The 19,510-nt window shown below is 43.2% G+C and overlaps 2 protein-coding genes across 5 annotated transcripts; one reads left to right on the top strand and one right to left on the bottom strand.

Annotated features, from left to right (window-relative positions):
• Positions 1-619: 619 nt before the first annotated feature.
• lmln (leishmanolysin-like (metallopeptidase M8 family)) lies at positions 620-10,284 on the bottom strand. Of its 2 annotated transcripts, XR_003750708.1 has the most exons (18): positions 10,042-10,284; positions 9,444-9,541; positions 9,321-9,351; positions 7,657-7,739; positions 7,329-7,446; positions 6,410-6,588; positions 6,209-6,314; positions 6,010-6,104; positions 5,809-5,926; positions 5,618-5,725; positions 5,311-5,387; positions 5,107-5,217; positions 4,896-5,028; positions 4,656-4,815; positions 4,303-4,433; positions 3,954-4,164; positions 3,626-3,848; positions 620-2,532 (listed from the first exon to the last, which is right to left on the bottom strand). XR_003750708.1 is itself a non-coding variant. In XM_028990246.1 (17 exons), the coding sequence occupies exons 1-17, from the start codon at positions 10,177-10,179 to the stop codon at positions 3,748-3,750; spliced, it is 1,998 nt and encodes a 665-aa protein (XP_028846079.1). In that variant the 5' UTR covers positions 10,180-10,284; the 3' UTR covers positions 620-3,747. The 2 variants fall into 2 exon arrangements, 1 of the variants encoding a protein (XP_028846079.1); XM_028990246.1 differs by having other exon boundaries at positions 620-3,848.
• Positions 10,285-11,852: 1,568 nt separating this feature from the next.
• Positions 11,853-19,458, top strand: LOC114796478 (keratin, type I cytoskeletal 18). Of its 3 annotated transcripts, XM_028990567.1 has the most exons (9): positions 11,857-12,333; positions 12,717-12,799; positions 12,907-13,063; positions 13,167-13,331; positions 13,416-13,541; positions 13,743-13,978; positions 14,521-14,555; positions 15,088-16,768; positions 17,027-19,458. In XM_028990567.1, the coding sequence occupies exons 1-9, from the start codon at positions 11,941-11,943 to the stop codon at positions 18,624-18,626; spliced, it is 4,476 nt and encodes a 1,491-aa protein (XP_028846400.1). In that variant the 5' UTR covers positions 11,857-11,940; the 3' UTR covers positions 18,627-19,458. The 3 variants fall into 3 exon arrangements, with proteins under 3 accessions (XP_028846401.1, XP_028846400.1, XP_028846399.1); XM_028990566.1 differs by having other exon boundaries at positions 11,858-12,333; positions 15,088-19,458; XM_028990568.1 differs by lacking the exons at positions 14,521-14,555; positions 17,027-19,458 and having other exon boundaries at positions 11,853-12,333; positions 15,088-15,265.
• The last annotated feature ends 52 nt before the right edge of the window (positions 19,459-19,510 follow it).

The raw sequence follows: 19,510 nt of genomic DNA, 5'->3' as shown, positions 1-19,510 counted from the left end.
GTTTAGCACTTGTTGGTCACTTTGCCTTCACTCTGCGGTCCAGCTCACCCCAAACCATCTCGATTGGGTTCAGGTCCGGTGACTGTGGAGGTCAGGTCTCCATTTTTGTTAAGTACATAACTCCACATGTGTTCATTTATAGTTTCGATGCCTTCAGTGAGAATCTACCAACGTAAATGGTCATGAGAATAAAGAAAACACATTGAATGAAAAGGTGTGTCCAAAATTTTGGCCTGTACTGTATGTGATATGCTGGAAAACAAAGTGTGATCCAAGGAGACATCGCTTTGCAAATTACAGTATTACAAGCTGCTTGGTGCCAGATACCACAGAACCTTCAGAGATCAAGTGGAGTCAATGCCTTGATGGATCAGGGCTGTTGTGGTCTGTCAGTTTATATGTCAATTTCACTTGGTTAAATGGTAGCTCTTGTCCACAGCCAGACTTAATGCAAAAGTCATCATGAACATATGACGTATCTTATTAAAGTGTTGCAAATCTACATAAAAATAAGTATGTAGGGTAATTAAATCACATTTCAGATGCAAGTTTGTGTTCACTGCATTTTATTGTAGTACAGCAATTTCTGAGAATAAACTACTTTCAAGAAAATAATGTATTCATAAATTATAATGTGAATTGAGATGAACTATAAATCTGCATAGAACTGGCTTTGGTTCTAAATCATATCTGTTTATCAAATAATTATGTTTGAAACTGAATTACCAGTACAGTTCTACATTAAAATAATAAAAATAATAAAAACAATAATAAAAATAGTATCCTTTGTTCACCTGCAAATCATATATAACATTAAAAGATGTCTTTGGTTTGTAGTGTACAATGAGTGAAAAGAAATTAATGTCTTTCTGGATCATATTATGGGTGCTGATTTCATAACATCTTATAAACATGTGTTTAAAAATTGAGAACACTCTTAGCAAATATTATTAATAAAATTATCTGTTACTTTGCAAAATCAGACATCCTGCAAAAAAAACAAACAAAAAAAAAACTGGTATTAAACTGTTATTAAATCTACACTGAATTCAATATGCTATTCTTCATTAAGAATGCAAAGAGGAATATAATATTAATTTAATTATTGTCTTACATTGTGTAATCTTTTCATATAAAATATATTTCATTATACAGCTCTTAGAAGAATTTCAGTGTTTAAGGTCCATGAAAAAAAAAATCTAAATATTATTCTAATGGCACACTGGTAATATGACCAATCTATGATGCAATGATGGCAGAAAATAGTCATTCTGACTTACAATAATACTGAGTTGTAAAAAATGTAAACATAATAATTGACCATTTTACTGCATACACAATTATCCAACATCGCAAACATTCATAATTACAGTTCATTTCAGAATCCAACAGATACACATTTCACACAGCCAAATTTCATAAATTTCATAACACATTCAAGTAAATCTTGGAAGTTCTGAATAAGAAAAAAAAAAAAAAAAAAAAAAAGAAGATACCAGCATTTCTACCAGCATTTGAAAGATATAGTGTAGACTGCTGAAATATAAATAAATACCTATCCACAACCTCAGAGTTGCACAAATGACTTTGCACAAATCATGAACATACGTTCCGCTACTTCTGAATTGAAAGAAATTACAATATGAGATTGATAATATGATAATATGAGAAAGTAAAACCGCTACATTATATTAGATGGCTAGTTTGTTGCTTGCCTGCTTGCTACTATTTGGCAGTTGTTTAATCTACTTTCAAGGTGGCAACAACATTTTTCTTCCCTTGTATGAGAAAGGAGGTTGAATTCTCAGATTCTTAAATCACCGAATAATGCAGCACTGGCCCACTAGCAACCCCAGATATTTATGATGTCCCCAAAAGCATTTATTAATAAAAAAAAGGAACGCGGACTGGCTGGCGTGCCCTGGGAACGCTGGTTGACACAGATAACATCTATATAATAATAGCAGTAACAAAAGAACTGTAAACAGAACTAGTCCTAGTTGAAGGAACACACACAGAAATGAAAGATGAAAGTTTACGTTTACAGTAAAGTAAAAAAAAAAAAAAAAAGGAAATGTTCTTAAAGCTGAAAATTCCTGGATGTACTGACATCTGGTGCCACAGCTTACTGTCGGACCCGTTTCTAGAATGAGGAGAGTAGCACCCTGACCTGCAACCTGTAAACAACCTTACAACACACAATGTAATACTAATATAGCTGCCATGGCTCCATACGGGCCTGTACTTTAATATTTAGCATCTTGAGGGTTTTAAATAAATAACTTTTCCTGAAATTGAGGAACTGTTCGCTGAACAAAAAAAGCTTTCGCAATCTACACAGACAGAAGACAAGGGTCAATGTAAATAGGAAGCCGGAATTACAGTACAATCAAGAACATAACAATCATTTGTGTAGTTCACTGCAATTTGCCTTAACTTGCAAAGCGAAAGCAACTATGAACCCAACTCAGCAAATTTCTGCATGGAAGAACTTCATTTGAGATGAGTCTCCAAAATACACCACACTGCATCCTTGACAGTAAAAAAGAGATTAGAAATTGTTCATGTTAGTTGAGAGAGAGAGAAAAAAAAAACACTATTATCAATCACCATATTTTGCTATGTATCATATTTGTATAGTGTATTTCCCATATTAGGTTCCTAATTTCCAAATTCATGTGATTATAACACAATATTCATTGTTCCTCAAGATTATAAATTGTAAGCGTCAGTTACCTGGTTAGTATTTCCTGCTAGTATATTACCTAGCGCCACATTGTTAGCTTCCTACTAGCTTCAATTACCTTCTAATTTTTAACAGATTTTTACATTATGAGTCATGTTTTCAAGGTTTATTATACCAATATTCCTTAAACATGTTTTGTTATTAGAAAATGGTAATAAACAAAATGTTATGCTACTATTAATACAAACTCTAACTGTGCTAATGCTATCTAAATGCTCTCCTCTTCTTTGGATTCGTTTACGTCCATTCCAGGTTCACTAAAGGCAAACGGCGGTGGTCACTATCTTTTATTTCTGGGGTCAGGAAAATGTCATCTAGCAAACTTGTGTGCATAGATTTATCAGACACAACAGAGCACATTAACAAAGTAAATAAATAAATAGGTATCGGCCTAATCTGAGATACACTGAAAACCGTTGAGAGATCAATTAAAAAAAAAAAAAAAAAAACGCATCAAAATTTTTTTAAAACCTAGAAAATACATCAGTCATACCAATTCACAGCAAATGCCAAGTCTTACATAAAACATGGCACATCAATCAGCCATCAAAACAAATTTCTACAGCTGCACCAAAGGTCTATATGCAATTACTCATACAGAAGACAGCAGGGTAGCAGGTGCTCACTGTTCCGTGTGCTATAGTTAATGCTACAGGCCAGGGTTGAATTCAGCACCTGCATGTCAGAGCATGTCAGCATTTGCTGCTCTCCAACCCTGAGCCTATGGCTTCTGATCACCTTACAGTATACTGGCACTTGGCTATTAGTAGAGGAGTGCAATCAATGGCTTTTTCCATCCCTCTTTTAGAGGCTTCACTGAGCAGTACCTCCTGCTTCCGTAGAGTAAAGCCACAGAGGGAGGTGATGGACTCTGCGAACCTGAGGAGATTGCAGGTTCTTGCACACGCAGCAGGAAGCAGACTCCTGTGGAGGAAGGCCCATAGTGGAACATGGCCACAGAGGCATCCATTCCCCAAACGGATCAATAGGAGAGATTCCATTCAGTTATACCCACAGAGGATAAACCCAGCCAAGAGTGGAAAGAGATTCAGCAGCAGAAGTGACAGAGTCACCACCAGGCCAGAGGAACTTGAACAGGGGTCTGTGAAACACATGACATATTATCCCAAAATGCCTCTAACCGTTGTTCATGATTTCAAACACTCTTAATTTTCACAACCCTGTAGCCCTCAGTAAGGTAACTCACCGATCGGAGCACTCCTTGTGGTGTTGATTGGAGGAAGCTCATGTGGAAATGGGCAGGTGCTGCAAATGTCGGAGCAGGCGGGACAGACAAGGACCCCGGTGTAGACCCAGTCTAGGACCTGAACGTTGATGTTAAGTAGCTGGCCTTTGTGCAGACATAAGAAGGACTTATCTTGGACCCACACAGTCAGCCCTTGCTCTGAGCAGGAGGCCTGAAGAAATGATCAAGTTGTTGCAAAATAATTAATGAAGCCAATTTAGGACTAATACTAGTCGTAAATTGTGCCGTGGAGGCAGACATGATATGACACCAAACTCTTCCCACTTTGCACATCTGCCAAGAAAAATACCTTGTAGCATCCACTCCCCCAGTCAGGGTAAGTCATCCTTCGGTTGCACTGCTCCATGATAAAGGCTGACTTCTGATACAAGCACACAGAGTCTGGTCCATATCTCTCCGCCCCATAATTCCTCCAGGAATCTGTAGGGAGTTTGACAGTTTGATCAGCATCATCCCTCACGTTTCAGATAAGTGCATGGCTATGTTGCACAAAAGGCTTCTAGCCCTCCCAGGCCAATTGAGAACATAATGAGAACACTCAAATCAGGTTCAAAATAAGTCACAAAAATCTAGTCCCCCTCACATATTTAATTTTGACAGTTACTCCCTGAACCTTGACATCTCTGTGTGGCTGCAGCTCACCTGGCTGGTTCTCCTGAATCCGGCAGTAGGAGTTGCGCTGGTATTTGCCACTCAAGTGCCAGCTGAACTCCTGACTGAATGGGCAGAAGTCAGCGATTTCCACCGCACCTCCATACATGGGCAAATCTTCATTCGATGCCCCACTGATGTGGTCAAAGTACTGTGGATGTTTGGGAATTGAGGGTTACAGACATCTATGATGGCGATTTTGTTCAGTACTGCGAGAAATGACCAAAGCACCTGGTACTCCAGTGGCAGGGCCTGAGGATACTTCTGCAGGTTGCACACAGCCACGGCCAGCTGGTCTTGCCTGCAGGTGAGCTGGAGAGGGGTTCCCCGCACTGACTCACAGTATGGGCTTAAAGTGTGCTTCCTGCCACCAATCACAAGACCATATTTCCACAAAATGCATACCTGGCATTATAGAAAAATGAGGGGGAGAACTTCTTACGCTTGCCGCTGATGGTCCATCCAGAACTTACAGCTCTTCATAACAAAGTCGCAACCCAAACCCTTTCCCCATTCCAGGTTCTCAGCCATGCTATAGTTTGCTATGTACCACCTGAACAATTAAATGATCAAGATCATATTAAACGTCATGCTGCATTTCTGAGAAAATTAATGTTAATGTTACCAAAATATAAGCAGTTATTACCCGGTGTCTTCCATTATGGCTAATGTAATCCTGGAGAAAACTCTGTTCTGTGTGTGAGATCCAGTCATTGCTTCATTCTGTAATATTAAAAAAAAATCCTTTATAATCTTTTGAATTCACAAACCTGCATGCAAAGCTGGTTAGAAATGAAATTTGTACAATATTTGCGTTGTGTATAGATACAAACTGAAAAAAGAATGCTATAGGAGGTGTGCTAACAAAGTAATAAAAACACTAGATATGTGTGAAAGAAAAAAACACACACATGGATAAGAAAATTTTGTGTAGTAATAAGCAATGTTCTAACCTCAAGCAACCTCTTCTCCCAGTGATTCAGCTCAGTGCCCATGCCACCCTGGTTCTCCAGTTCCATCCCTTCAAGTATAGGGCAGTTAAAGTGCCTCCTGGCCTCTGCCTGTAAACACATTTTTGCACATGACACGAGCTGCTCAGCGACTTGATTAATGATTTGCTCATGAAAAATTACATGAGCCTTACCACTACACGAGGGGTCACCAAGAGGTGGACTTCATGACGAACAATCCTCTTGCCACTGATGTCCCACAGCCGCGTAGCTCTTCGTATGACTTTGTCACTCCATTGAAACAAACCTAAACTAAATGGGAATAAAGGAGTATTTTCTTAAAAACCATATTCTATTACAGAAAACTAAAATTAGTTATTAATCTGAATAATTACCTTTCGTTAAACGCTGGCAAGCCACTGGCAAATCGCTGCGTGAGTGGCTTCCCATCACTATCATGATAAAATGCAAAAAGCCCTGCAGAAAAACCCTGCCCAGGAGACACAAATGGATTTTGTCAGCAGCCACTATTTGAGGAGCACTATGCAAACATTTACTGTCTGACACGTACATCTAAATTGCTACTGCACCTACCAGGGCATGTATGATCTCATGTTTGACGGTCGACAGCATACCCTCAAACTCCTGAGGTTGAGTGGAGATCATACTTGGACACAGATTAGCATAGCCAGCAATGGGCCTGTCAAAACACCACAAGATTGCACAGAAATTGCACATCTATCCATCAGTTGATGCATCAGTCATTTCCAATATAAATGCTCTCAGTGTCGTTACCTGTCCAGCTCTGACTCTAGCTGGCAGTAGGCTGCATAGGCCACAATGTTCTCCTTTCCACAGCGCTCTGTAGTCATGCCACTCACGTACAAGACAAAGTCTGCACCCTCCACACCCTCTCCATCTGGGGGGCCAACTGGGCCGCACGACTTCCCTGTCTCACTGCACACTTTGCATTGCTGGCAAAGGCACAAGAGCAGTCGAGTCACATTCAAATCACATGACGAGCCATCAGCACAGGCAATGCAATTCCAAAGATTATGCTTTTGACCGCAGTGTTTTATTAGCTGTTCCCTGCATAAAACTGCAAGCAGTCATATGGCCATCAGCACCAGTAACCTTGTTTGATGACCTTGCTTGCCTCATCTGAAGATCTACTGCAGGTTGATCTCATGTAACTGCTTCACTGATTCAGTATGGAAATATTCAGGCACAATGTATTTATTGCCAAGCAAGAGGCTCATAAAGATGTTCCGCACATGATGTCACTTAGCCAGTTACACAGAACAAGGTGAAGAAAAAGAAAAATGATTATATTTTATATTAGATATTACATTTATATCAATAATAATAGAATTGAAAGCAAATAAGTGTTTTTTTTTTTTGTCATTGTGATACATAGCATAGCACAGCACATGGTGTACACACCAAAATGTTTCATCTGTGCTTAACCAATCACCTTGTGAGCAGTGGGTCTCGTAGCGATACATCCTTAACAAAGTATTAGCTATTTCCTGCTTATGTCGCAAAGTGCGCCTCAAAATGTTAGTGTATCTGTATGTGTGCTCACCTGTGATATGGGTTTGCGATTGACAACGATTCTGCCTGATCAGGCTGAAGATGGCGCAATTTCAATCCATTGCCGATCGATCGGTGCAGCCCTAATTTTTTTATGTAATGTGTGCTGGTTAATCCCTACCTGCAAATGGTGCTCAGGCACAATGACTGGTCCACACTTGGTGGCATCTGCACATGCCCCTTGACAATAACGGTGTGGATCATCTTTCTTCCTCAAATACTGGCTGGTTGCACATTGCCTGATATAGAAACCATAAACTGAGATTGATCAATATCATAACATTAACATAATATCATGTTAGTACCATGATTATAATAACATTATTACAAATTGTCAATTCTCTGTATTTTCTTAAATGTTATTTTGTTAAATATACTAACGTTATGCAGAAATGAATACCTGATATAAAATAAATATTTTCTGCGATTATAAGAATAATGTAACACACCTGCTGAGCAACACTGGACCTGCTTGCCGTCGGACTCTGAATGCTGCCTGGAGATAATCAATAGCTTGTGGAAATAGCTTATCCTTGAAAAGAAAAAAAAAAAAGAACAATGAAAAAGTACTGATATCGAGAGCAGGCATCAATAAGTAGGTCTATTAACACTGCTCAAATAATAAAGGGAACACTTAAACAACTCAATGTAACTCCAACACTTCTGTGAAACCAAACTGTCCACTTAGGAAGCAACACTGAAGATCAATTTCACATGCGTTTGTGTAAATGGAATAGACTACAGGTGGAAATTATAGGTTATTAGCAAGACGTCCACAATAAAGGCGTGGTTCTGCAGGTTGGGACCACAGACCACTTCTCAGTTCCTATGCTTTCTGGCTGATGTTTGTCACTTTTGAATGCTGGTGGTGCTTTCACTCTAGTGGTAGCCTGAGACAACCCACACAAGTGGCTCAGGTAGTGCAGCTCATCCAGGATGGCACATCAATGGGAGCTGTGGCAAGAAAGTTTGCTGTGTCTGTCAGTGTAGTGTCCAGAGCATGGAGACGCTACCAGGAGACATGGAGGAGGTCGTAGGGGCAACAACCAAGCATCAGGACCACTACCTTTGTGCAAGGAGGAACAGGAGGAGCACTGCAAAATGACCTCCAGCAGGCCGCAAATGTGCATGTGTCTGCTCAGAAACAGATTCTTTGAGGGTGGTATGAGGGCCACAGGTGGGGGTTGTCCTTACAGCCCAACACCGTGCAGCACGTTTGACATATGCCAGAGAACACCAAGATTGGCAAATTTGCCACTGGCGCACCGTGTTCTTCACAGATGAAGCAGGTTCAAACTGAGCACATGATTGATGCGACTAGAGACACCATCAAGAATGTTCTGCTGCCTGCAACATCCTCCAGCATGACTTGTTTGGTAGTGGGTCAGTAATGGTATGGGGCGGCATTTCTTTGGTCAGGCCGCACACCCCTCCATGTGCGCGCCAGAGGTGCGTGCCTGACTGCCATTAGGTACCGAGATGAGATCCTCAGACCCTTTGTGAGACAATATGCTGGTGTGGTTGGCCCTGGGTTCCACCTAATGCAAGACAATGCTGGAGCTCATGTGGCTGGAGTGCGTCAGCAGTTCCTGCAATATGAAGACATTGATGCTATGGACTGACCCTCCCGTTCTCCCGGACTGACCCTCCTGAATCCAATTCTGGGACATCATGTCTCTCTTCATCATTCATGTTGCACCACAGACGGTCAAGGAGATGGCAGATGCTTTAGTCCAGGTCTTGGAGGACATCCCTCAGGAGACCATCTGCCACCTCATCAGGAGCATGCCCAGGCATTGTAGGGAGGTCATACAGGCACATGGAGGCCACAGACACTACTGAACCTCAGTTAAATTTGCTTTAATAACATTACATAAAAGTTGGATCAGCCTGTAGTGTGTTTTTCCACATTAATTATAAAATCCCGACCTCCATGGGTTGATAAATTTGATTTCCATCGATAATTTTTGTGATTCATTCAACTATGTAAAGAACAAAGCATTAGGTACTAAAGAACAAAGATTATTTCATTCATTTAGATCAAGGATGTCTTATTGTTGTGTTCCCTTTATTTACTGAGCAGTGTATATGACTAGCAATTCATACAGTATACCTTCACAAGTCTTGCTTTATCGTCTGCCAGCCTATTAGAAGGACGACATGCATATTAATCAGAGACATCCCAGCAATTGCAGTGTAAATGATATTATGGTATATACCCCACTCAGACACTTACTCGTCCACACTGGAATCATAGATTATCTTTATCTTGAGGTGATCATTGGTGCTCCTCTTTGATAATCTTTCAGACTTCAGATGCACTTTATGGATCACCTTGAAGCACAGAAATCATTAACACTAACACGATTAAGACCGTGTTATCGGTCAGACATTGTTGCCAGACCTGCTTAATACAAGCGACGCTGGTGGTATTCTTATTTTTTGTATTGTTTCTTTCATTAATTCCTGCTCTTATTCTTGCTTATAATGTAACAGTTTCGCTGTACGGAGTGCTTTAAATTGAGCTGTTTTCGAGACCCTAATTCGTCCAGACCCACCATTTACCAGATGATCTGGCAACACTGATGACAGCCATTGTCAGCTGTTCAAGAAAAATACCTTCATCTAGATTGCAAACCTGAGGGTGATATGTGATTTAAAGATTTAAACTAGGCCGTCGGTTTATTATGATATGCAATTAACTAGTAATTCTATATATGGACTTTAGTCAGTATGCTGTAAGAGCTGCCATTGGCCGTATTTCCGACAGCCTGTCATCATAAACCAATAATAGTGTCAGCCTTTTGGACCAAAAATGAATGAGTTATACGTACCTCGGATGGCGAGGGGACCTGGTGCCGACACGTATTACAATGAGCGATAAAAAACAACAGCGTGAACGCACAAATCTGAATGACGGACCCGGACTGTTTCCAGCAGCAGAGGCAGCAGCGCAGCCTCGTCGCCATCATACGCGCCTGACGCTGCACCCGGTCAGACCGCACTGCCCACACCCAGCGGCACCTACCCGGTTCATACCTCACCCTCCGCTGCTAAAGGCCGTCGCCGCCCCATTCGGACCGGTAACCCGGTTTGGATCGCGCATGCGTGCGCATGCGTGTTCCGAAGGCCGCCATGGCGCGGCCTACACCTAACCCAGAACCACCGCGCATGCGCGGTCCAAATGGGGCAAACGCGGTGAAAACGAGCGTTCGGGGCCGTAGGGAATATACACTAGATGTCGCATTCTGCCTCTCAGTATGCTCAGGAATCCACGCCTCTCCGTCACCAAAAAAAATATCTAGACTGAAAAGAGGTAGAAATATTTTTACATGAGCTACAAAATAGATTTTTAGGTATAAAAAAGGCCATGTGACAATGCAAGCGGCCTGACCTGAGGCCTGCTGTATGTGAAGCACGGGGAAGTAGACATTACACGGCGCTTGGCATATACTCATAGGCCGCAGCGGCATCTAATAACCAGCTTACAAAATAAAATAAGCTCCTTATTCGAATAGTCAGTACCACCTTAAATACCGCTCAGCAGGCTGCAGTACCCGCGCCGGCAGGGGGTGTAGTTCAGCCAGGCTTACAGCCAGGAAATCTGTTTCAGAGATAAATAACGTTTTTAATCTGTATATGGTGAGGATCTCTGTGCCCACTCAACATCCTGAACTATTAAAAATGGTATCAAGTGTTACCTGTCGCATTGGAACTGTGCATTGTATTGATGAATGGCATTCTTTTACAAAAAAACAACTACAGTTTAAAAGCTCTGGGCCACTGAAAACCCTATTGTTAAGAGTAAAATAGGATGTGTAGAAATAATATCAACTAATATATTTCTGGCCCAGAACATTTTTCACTGTAAAACTGAACTTTTCTCATGTACACATAGATTTATGATGAATATGGACAGTTCAATGTGAAATAAACAGTATTGCGGCTTGCTGGGCATTATTTGAGGTGGAACAGACAATTCGATAATGACAATGAGCTAACCTCAGTGTCGTTGTGTACTGTAAATTCTATCTCAGACATTAACGCGGGACGTGGATATGAGGTCCCGCTGCTGCTGACCTGAAGTCTCCACACCTTTTATAAAGGGGAGGGAGGTGGCCTGCACATTTCATTCATAACACCATCAACCAGAGCTCACTATGTCACAATTCAACTTTCCTGGGTTGTGCGAAATCAAAATATATCTCACAAATGTTCTTTTGTATATACAAACATATTTTTTTATTTTTACGACTCACATTCACTTTTTGGTTTTTCTCTTCTAGGACTATTTATTTGCTTATTTGTACAGTGAACCTTTATATTATATTCGACTTAGCAGAACTTATTCTTATTGCAGAACAAAATTTACTAAAGTGTCTATTAATTTCACTTGTGGTTATCCTCGGGTTGGAGGGTGTGCATTGATACTGGAGTGAAAATTAACACCGATGGAGGACTGACAAGGACAGCTCAAAACCCCATATATGATTATCTGGTTAAATTCGGGATATTATACGGTGTTAATATTTTATTCTTAATGTGTTTATTTTGGGTTTATTGCAAGTGATTCACACCCACCACAAAGTTGAAGGCTCGTTTTAACCAATCAGCGGACGAGCCGGGACGGTATAAATACGACCCGCCGCCCTTCGTGCCACACCTGCACAGGTAACGCGACCGGACTGTCCTCTTCTCTCGTCTCCTCGGACCCCGACCCTTCTTGCGCCGTCATGTCCTTCGTGTCCAGGCCCAGCTTCTCCAGCGCCAGCGCCTCCGGCGTCCCCATGCAGCGGGCGCTCCGGGCCAGCGCGGCCAGCCTGTTCGGCGGAGCCGGGCGCGGCGTGAGCCTCCGCGCCGCCTCCGCCGGCATCCAGGGTCTCGCCGGCGCCCTGCGCCCGCAGGTGACGCCGGGCGACGCGCTGGCGGCCGTCCCCGCGGACGGCAAGGAGACCATGCGGTGTCTGAACGACCGGCTGGCCGACTACCTGTCGAAGGTGCGGCTGCTGGAGGAGTCCAACGACGCGCTGGAGCAGCAAATCAAAGAGAGCCAGAGAGGCAGAGGCGGCGGGCTGGACCGGGACTGGAGCGGGTACGAGAAAACGATGGCCGATCTCAGGGAACAGGTGAACGTCGGCGGCGACACATACGATACGATAAGAGAAGGTTTATTATAAGAAATGTTACCCCGAAACGTCCTCGATTTTCATACGTCGTTCATGTTGTAGCCGGAAATGTCTGTTGATGACGGAATATCTGCATGCATGTGGAGAGGAACCTTTTATCAGCAACACTTAGTCTGGAGCTTAGTGGTTTTATTAGAAAAACCCTTGTTCAGTGATCTTGCTGCAGCAGAAAAAGAATTGCACTGATTAAAGAGTTCACACTAGTACAGTATCTAGTGCATTTCATTTATCATGTAATAACAAGTGAATTACTAAATGAATCTAAACCTTGGAATGGTAATCCAAATATCAGTTTGTTATAATTATATATATATTTTTAATAGATCTGGGACATGACTACAGAAAATGCCAGGCTCCTTCTGCAGATTGACAATGCGAGACTGGCTGCCGATGACTTCAATAACAAGTGATATATTCCTCCATTGTTACTATAACAATAATTTCAATATCAATTTCTGTTGTCAAGGCCTATCATTTACTCCGAAACCAGAAGACGTTTCATTTCATCCGCAGGTTTGAAAGTGAGCTGAACATGCGGCAGGGCGTGGAGCAGGACATCGCAGGCTTGCGCAAGCTCATCGATGACACCCAAATGAGCCGCATGCAGCTGGAGAACCAGATCGAGTCGCTAAAAGAAGAGCTGGAGTTTCTAAAAAACAGCCACGAGCAGGTAAGGGCAGTGGTGGCCTAGCGGATAATCCTCAGATTTCCCCTTTAACGTGTGACTTGGCAGATACTGGAGGCTTCATATGAAAAACATTGCTACTTCGCAGGACATGGCTAACCTGCAGGATCAGAGGAGTGAGTCTAACATCTCTGTAGCAGTGGACACCCCGAATGCCCCTGACCTCAGTGAGACCATTGACCAGATCCGCAGACAGTATGAGAAGGCTGCCCAAAAGAACCTTGCGGACACTGATGCCTGGTATAAATCAAAGGTGTGTGATGAAGGAAAATGTGCCATCTGGTCAGGGTTTGGTTTCACGGCTCTGAGTCATGTGAAAAATGTTTTTTTTTGGTAGTTTGACAATATATCAAAGGAAGTCAGTGACAACACTGAAGCACTGCAGTCAGGCCAAAGCGAACTGAACGATCTACGTAGACAGATACAGACTCTGGAGATTGACCTGCAAGCCTTGCATAAGATGGTGAGTTTTCAAATCAAAACCTCAAGCAGAATCTCATCAACAGATCACACCCACTCAGTCTGGTGCAGGTTTTATACCTGTTGAATCACAAGTTTTTTTTCCGCACCACAATTATTTATTGCTCAATGGCCAGTCTAAATTGCTTTTCATTGTTCTAATTGCATCTGAAAATTAAGCAAATTGCTCAACCCTCGTTCCCAGAATCGCTCTCTGGAAGACACGCTTGCTGAGACAGAACATCGCTATGCAAACGAGGTGAGCCACCACAACAACATAATCCTGCAGCTTGAGGCAGAACTGGGCCAGGTGCGAGCCCAGGTGGAGCGACAGGCCGCAGAGTACCAGGATTTGCTCAACATGAAGATGAAGTTGGAGGCTGAGATCTCCACCTACCATCAGCTGTTGGAGGGGCTTGGTGACAATGTTGGAGGTGACAGGTGAGACATTGCATGGGAGACTGCAGTTCTCATCTTTGTCACTGTACTGTGCTCTGTACATGTATCGTACACAATACCACTTTCAGACCATTTTGCCCACCTTTTTAAAGCACGGATTCGGCATACCTCAAATGAACCCCACCCAGTCTTTTGCTTTTCAATGAGAATGTGAACTAAAGCAGTGGATGCAAAAAGTCAAGCAGAACTTCAAGAGTTTACTACTCTTTCATATTGCAGATATGAAGCCTCACAGATATGCTATTTACCTTAATTTACACATTGGGTGAGGGAGGACATTGTTATATATCATCATACTGAAGTAAGGAAATTGTCAGGGAGTTCCGATGAGATGAAAGTGCCAGAACGTGTCCTTTGACAAGACTGCTAATCTCATGAAGACATCTTTAAAAAAACTGTAGTGATAAGTATCCATGGTCCTTGACCAACCCTATGAGATGACAAGAAGCAGGCATTTCTCTATATTTCTCAGTCCCTCCTGATGTCTTCCATCTCATTTCCCATTCCTCATTCCCCCCCTACAGAGTGGAATTTTCTTTAGAGCAGGCATTGCAGGCTGGTAAGTACTGGGACACATAGGTGTTCGTGACTTAATCTCTCCTAATACTCGTCACATTTAACAGCATCTGCTGGGGTTGAATAATTTATAGTGCTAACCTGTTTATTCATCTCATGGTGACTTTGCCTTCACTGACCCAACCTGCATGCAAACAGTGTTTTCTACTCACACTTCTGTTCATGAATAAAACAAAAAAGCATATGGTAGAGGTACACTGTGTAATAATCCTCCTTCAAAACCACTTCTAAAAATATATCACAAGCACTTCCTTCTTATAGTTTTTCATCTGTGACTAAAACTTGAAACTTTGATGAGGGTGTGTTGTCTTCACAGATCCACTTTTTAAGTACCTGGTGTTTAGGGCAATTACTGGGTATACCATAAGCACTGTCAAATCATTTGGCTATTATTTCAATAGCCGTTAACAGCAGTTAACTCCTTGTTTACTCTTGGGGCAAATGTTTATGATGAATAATCACTGATCCATATCATACAATTGATTTAAAAAATAGTTTTGTTCTTTCATATTCAGCTCCACAGCTGCCACCAGAGCCAGTTAAGGCACATCAATCAAAGCCACCAAACATACTGAGACATGATCCAGCACTCCCACCTACGGCACAACCATCAGCACCAACACGCATAGAAGCAGAACCCCCACCAAAACCTGCACACCCAAACCTGATAGCTGCAAAGGCAGCACAAACACAGATACCAGCACCAAAAGGACCAGGAACACCAGCACAGCCAACTAAACTTGCAGCACCACCACAGCCACCTGTACCAGTATATCCACTGAAGCCAACAGATATAGCTTCAGCAGCATCACCAACAGCACAACCAGGTGACCTAACAAGAGCAACATCAGCACAGTCAACTAAAGTATCACTGTCAACCCTACCACAGCCACCATTACAGCCAGCTACAGCAGCAATACAACCACCACCACAGCCACTTGTATCAGTACAACCACCAAAGCCAACCGACATAGCTTCAGCAGCATCAACAACAACATCAGCACAGTCAACTAAAGTATCAATGTCATCTCCACCAGTACCACCACCACAGCCACCTGTATCAGGAGTTCCACCAAAGCCAACTGACATAGCTTCAGCAGCATCAACAGCACAGCCAACAGCAACATCAGCACAGTCAACTAAAGTATCAATGTCACCTCCAACCCTACCACAGCCACCAATACAGCCAGCTACAGCAGCAATACAAGCATCACCACAGCCACATGTATCAGCAGCAGCATCAACAGCACAGCCAACAGCTACATCAGCACAGTCAACTAAAGTATCAATGTCATCTCCACCAGTACCACCACCACCACAGCCACCTGTATCAGCAGTTCCACCAAAGCCAACTGTCATAGCTTCAGCAGCATCAACAGCACAGCCAACAGCAACATCAGCACAGTCAAATAAAGTGTCAATGTCATCTTCACCAGTACCACCACCACAGCCACCTGTATCAGGAGTTCCACCAAAGCCAACTGACATAGCTTCAGCAGCATCAACAGCACAGCCAACAGCAACATCCGCACAGTCAACTAAAGTATCAATGTCACCTCCAACCCTACCACAGCCACCAATACAGCCAGCTACAGCAGCAATACAAGCATCACCACAGCCACCTGTATCAGCAGCAGCATCAACAGCACAGCCAACAGCTACATCAGCACAGTCAACTAAAGTATCAATGTCATCTCCACCAGTACCACCACCACCACAGCCACCTGTATCAGAAGTTCCACCAAAGCCTACAGACTTTGCTTCAGCAGCATCACCAACAGCAGAGCCAACAGCAACATCAGCACAGTCAACTAAAGTATCAATATCATCTCCAACCCTACCACAGCCACCAATACAGCCAGCTACAGCAGCAATACAAGCATCACCACAGCCACCTGTATCAGCAGCAGCATCAACAGGACAGCCAACAGCTACATCAGCACAGTCAACTAAAGTATCAATGTCATCTCCACCAGTACCACCACCACCACAGCCACCTGTATCAGCAGTTCCACCAAAGCCAACTGTCATAGCTTCAGCAGCATCAACAGCACAGCCAACAGCAACATCAGCACAGTCAAATAAAGTGTCAATGTCATCTTCACCAGTACCACCACCACAGCCACCTGTATCAGGAGTTCCACCAAAGCCAACTGACATAGCTTCAGCAGCATCAACAGCACAGCCAACAGCAACATCAGCACAGTCAAATAAAGTGTCAATGTCATCTTCACCAGTACCACCACCACAGCCACCTGTATCAGGAGTTCCACCAAAGCCAACTGACATAGCTTCAGCAGCATCAACAGCACAGCCAACAGCAACATCAGCACAGTCAAATAAAGTGTCAATGTCATCTTCACCAGTACCACCACCACAGCCACCTGTATCAGGAGTTCCACCAAAGCCAACTGACATAGCTTCAGCAGCATCAACAGCACAGCCAACAGCAACATCAGCACAGTCAACTAAAGTATCAATGTCACCTCCAACCCTACCACAGCCACCAATACAGCCAGCTACAGCAGCAATACAAGCATCACCACAGCCACCTGTGTCAGCAGCAGCATCAACAGCACAGCCAACAGCTACATCAGCACAGTCAACTAAAGTATCAATGTCATCTCCACCAGTACCACCACCACCACAGCCACCTGTATCAGCAGTTCCACCAAAGCCAACTGACATAGCTTCAGCAACATCAACAGCACAGCCAACAGCAACATCAGCACAGTCAACTAAAGTATCAATGTCATCTCCAACCCTACCACAGCCACCAATACAGCCAGCTACAGCAGCAATACAAGCATCACCACAGCCACATGTATCAGCAGCAGCATCAACAGCACAGACAACAGCTACATCAGCACAGTCAACTAAAGTATCAATGTCATCTCCACCAGTACCACCACCACCACAGCCACCTGTATCAGAAGTTCCACCAAAGCCTACAGACTTTGCTTCAGCAGCATCACCAACAGCAGAGCCAACAGCAACATCAGCACAGTCAACTAAAGTATCAATGTCATCTCCAACCCTACCACAGCCACCAGTACCACCACCACAGCCACCTGTATCAGTACATCCACCAAATCCTTCAGACTTTGCTTCAGCAGCATCACCAACAGCACAGGCAACAGCAACATCAGCACAGTCAACTAAAGTATCAATGTCATCTCCAACCCTACCACAGCCACCATTACAGCCAGCTACAGCAGCAATACAACCACCACCACAGCCACTTGTATCAGTACAACCACCAACGCCAACCAACATAGCTTCAGCAGTATCAACAGCACAGCCAACAGCAACATCAGCACATTCAACTAAAGTAACACTTTCATCTCCAACCCTACCACATCCACCAGTACCGCCACCACCACCACCACAGCCACCTGTATCAGTACATCCACCAAAGCCTACAGAGTTTGCTTCAGCAGCATCACCAAAAGCACAGCCAACAGCAACATCAGCACCAAGAATAGCACAATTAGCTGACATTGCATCAGAATCACTAAAAGACCAGTCATCAAATGCTCAGCTGGCCAAACTAGAAGGACCACAAGGAGCAGTACCAGTGCAGCAAACAACTAAACTAGCAGGAGAAGCACCATCAGAACACCAAACTCTACTTGTAACAGCAGCACCACTCCTACCACAGTCAGCTGTGGCAACTACAACCATAGCACAACCACCAGCACAGCTACCAGTACAGTCAGCTCAACTAGCAGGACCATCGTCACCATCACCTGCAGTACAGATGGCTGACCTTGCAGCAGAACAGCCAGCACCTACACAACATCCAAAAGCACTGCCTGGGCACCCAGCGGCACCAAATAAGCCACCAAAGCAATCAACAACACAGGCAGGGGAATTAGCAGCAACAGCACCACTGCTGTCACCAGCAAAGGCACAGACTGCCGAGTCAACATCAACAGTATCACCAGCACCAGTTACAATGGTAACAGGTTCACCCCCGTTACCACAAGTCCAGACAGCTCAATCGGCACCTGTACAAGCTACAGCACAGTCATCTGTCCCACCGAAAGCATAAACAACTGTGAATCGCCACTGGTCTCACAATTCGAATTACGATTGGCCAGTCAGCAATTACAACTCACAGTGATTAGTAATGTTTCTATTCTTGATTTTGGCTTTTGTAATTTTGTGTTTGCACAGGTTTCCCACCAAAAGCCATGTACACTAGGTGAATTGTGACTAAACTGGACATGTGAGTCAATGGTGTGTGTGTGCGTGTGTGTGTGTGTGTGTGTTGTGCCGTGTGGTTGGTAGGGCCCACACCCTGAGTACTTTCCTTGCACCTAGTGTACCTGGATGGGCCAGATCTTTACTTAGCAGTTGTGTATAATTTTTGTGTGTGAGAGGAATGGGAGTGAAAATCCAATCCACTTGTTCAATGGGCTTTTCTCCTTTTTTGTACTTGAAATTTCTTTACCACCAGTAGATGAAAAGAAAAGATACCAGGTCATAGTACAGGGATTAACAGTAGAAAACCATATAGTTCAATGGAGAGATGTGTACATGCTTTTTAGATTCACTCGCACATTCATATACTCGATTTCCAGATTCTCGCTTATCAACCGCACAATTTTTGTTTCAGCACAATTCTTTGCAAGGCAGCAACATTGAAACAGACACTAATGATAATTAGCTACGATTTTCTAGAAGCTGGAAATATTATTTATCTGTGACTGTATATTCAATTTTCATTGTGATACATCTAATAACAACCGCCACCACCCACAAACACATACAAGTCATCTTTAGGCTGTAAAGAAGTTTAATGTGTGAAAGTAGGTGGATCTCACTGTTCCACACAAACAAGTGGCTAGATGATTAAACAATAAACTTATTTCCCCCCACTACTCTAGTCTGGTTTTATTTACTTCAAAAGGAACTTGGGCAGTTGGACTGTAA

The sequence above is a fragment of the Denticeps clupeoides genome, chromosome 9, assembly GCF_900700375.1.
Source record: "Denticeps clupeoides chromosome 9, fDenClu1.1, whole genome shotgun sequence".
Lineage (NCBI taxonomy): Eukaryota > Metazoa > Chordata > Actinopteri > Clupeiformes > Denticipitidae > Denticeps > Denticeps clupeoides.
This window is presented reverse-complemented; position numbering and strand designations above follow the sequence as displayed.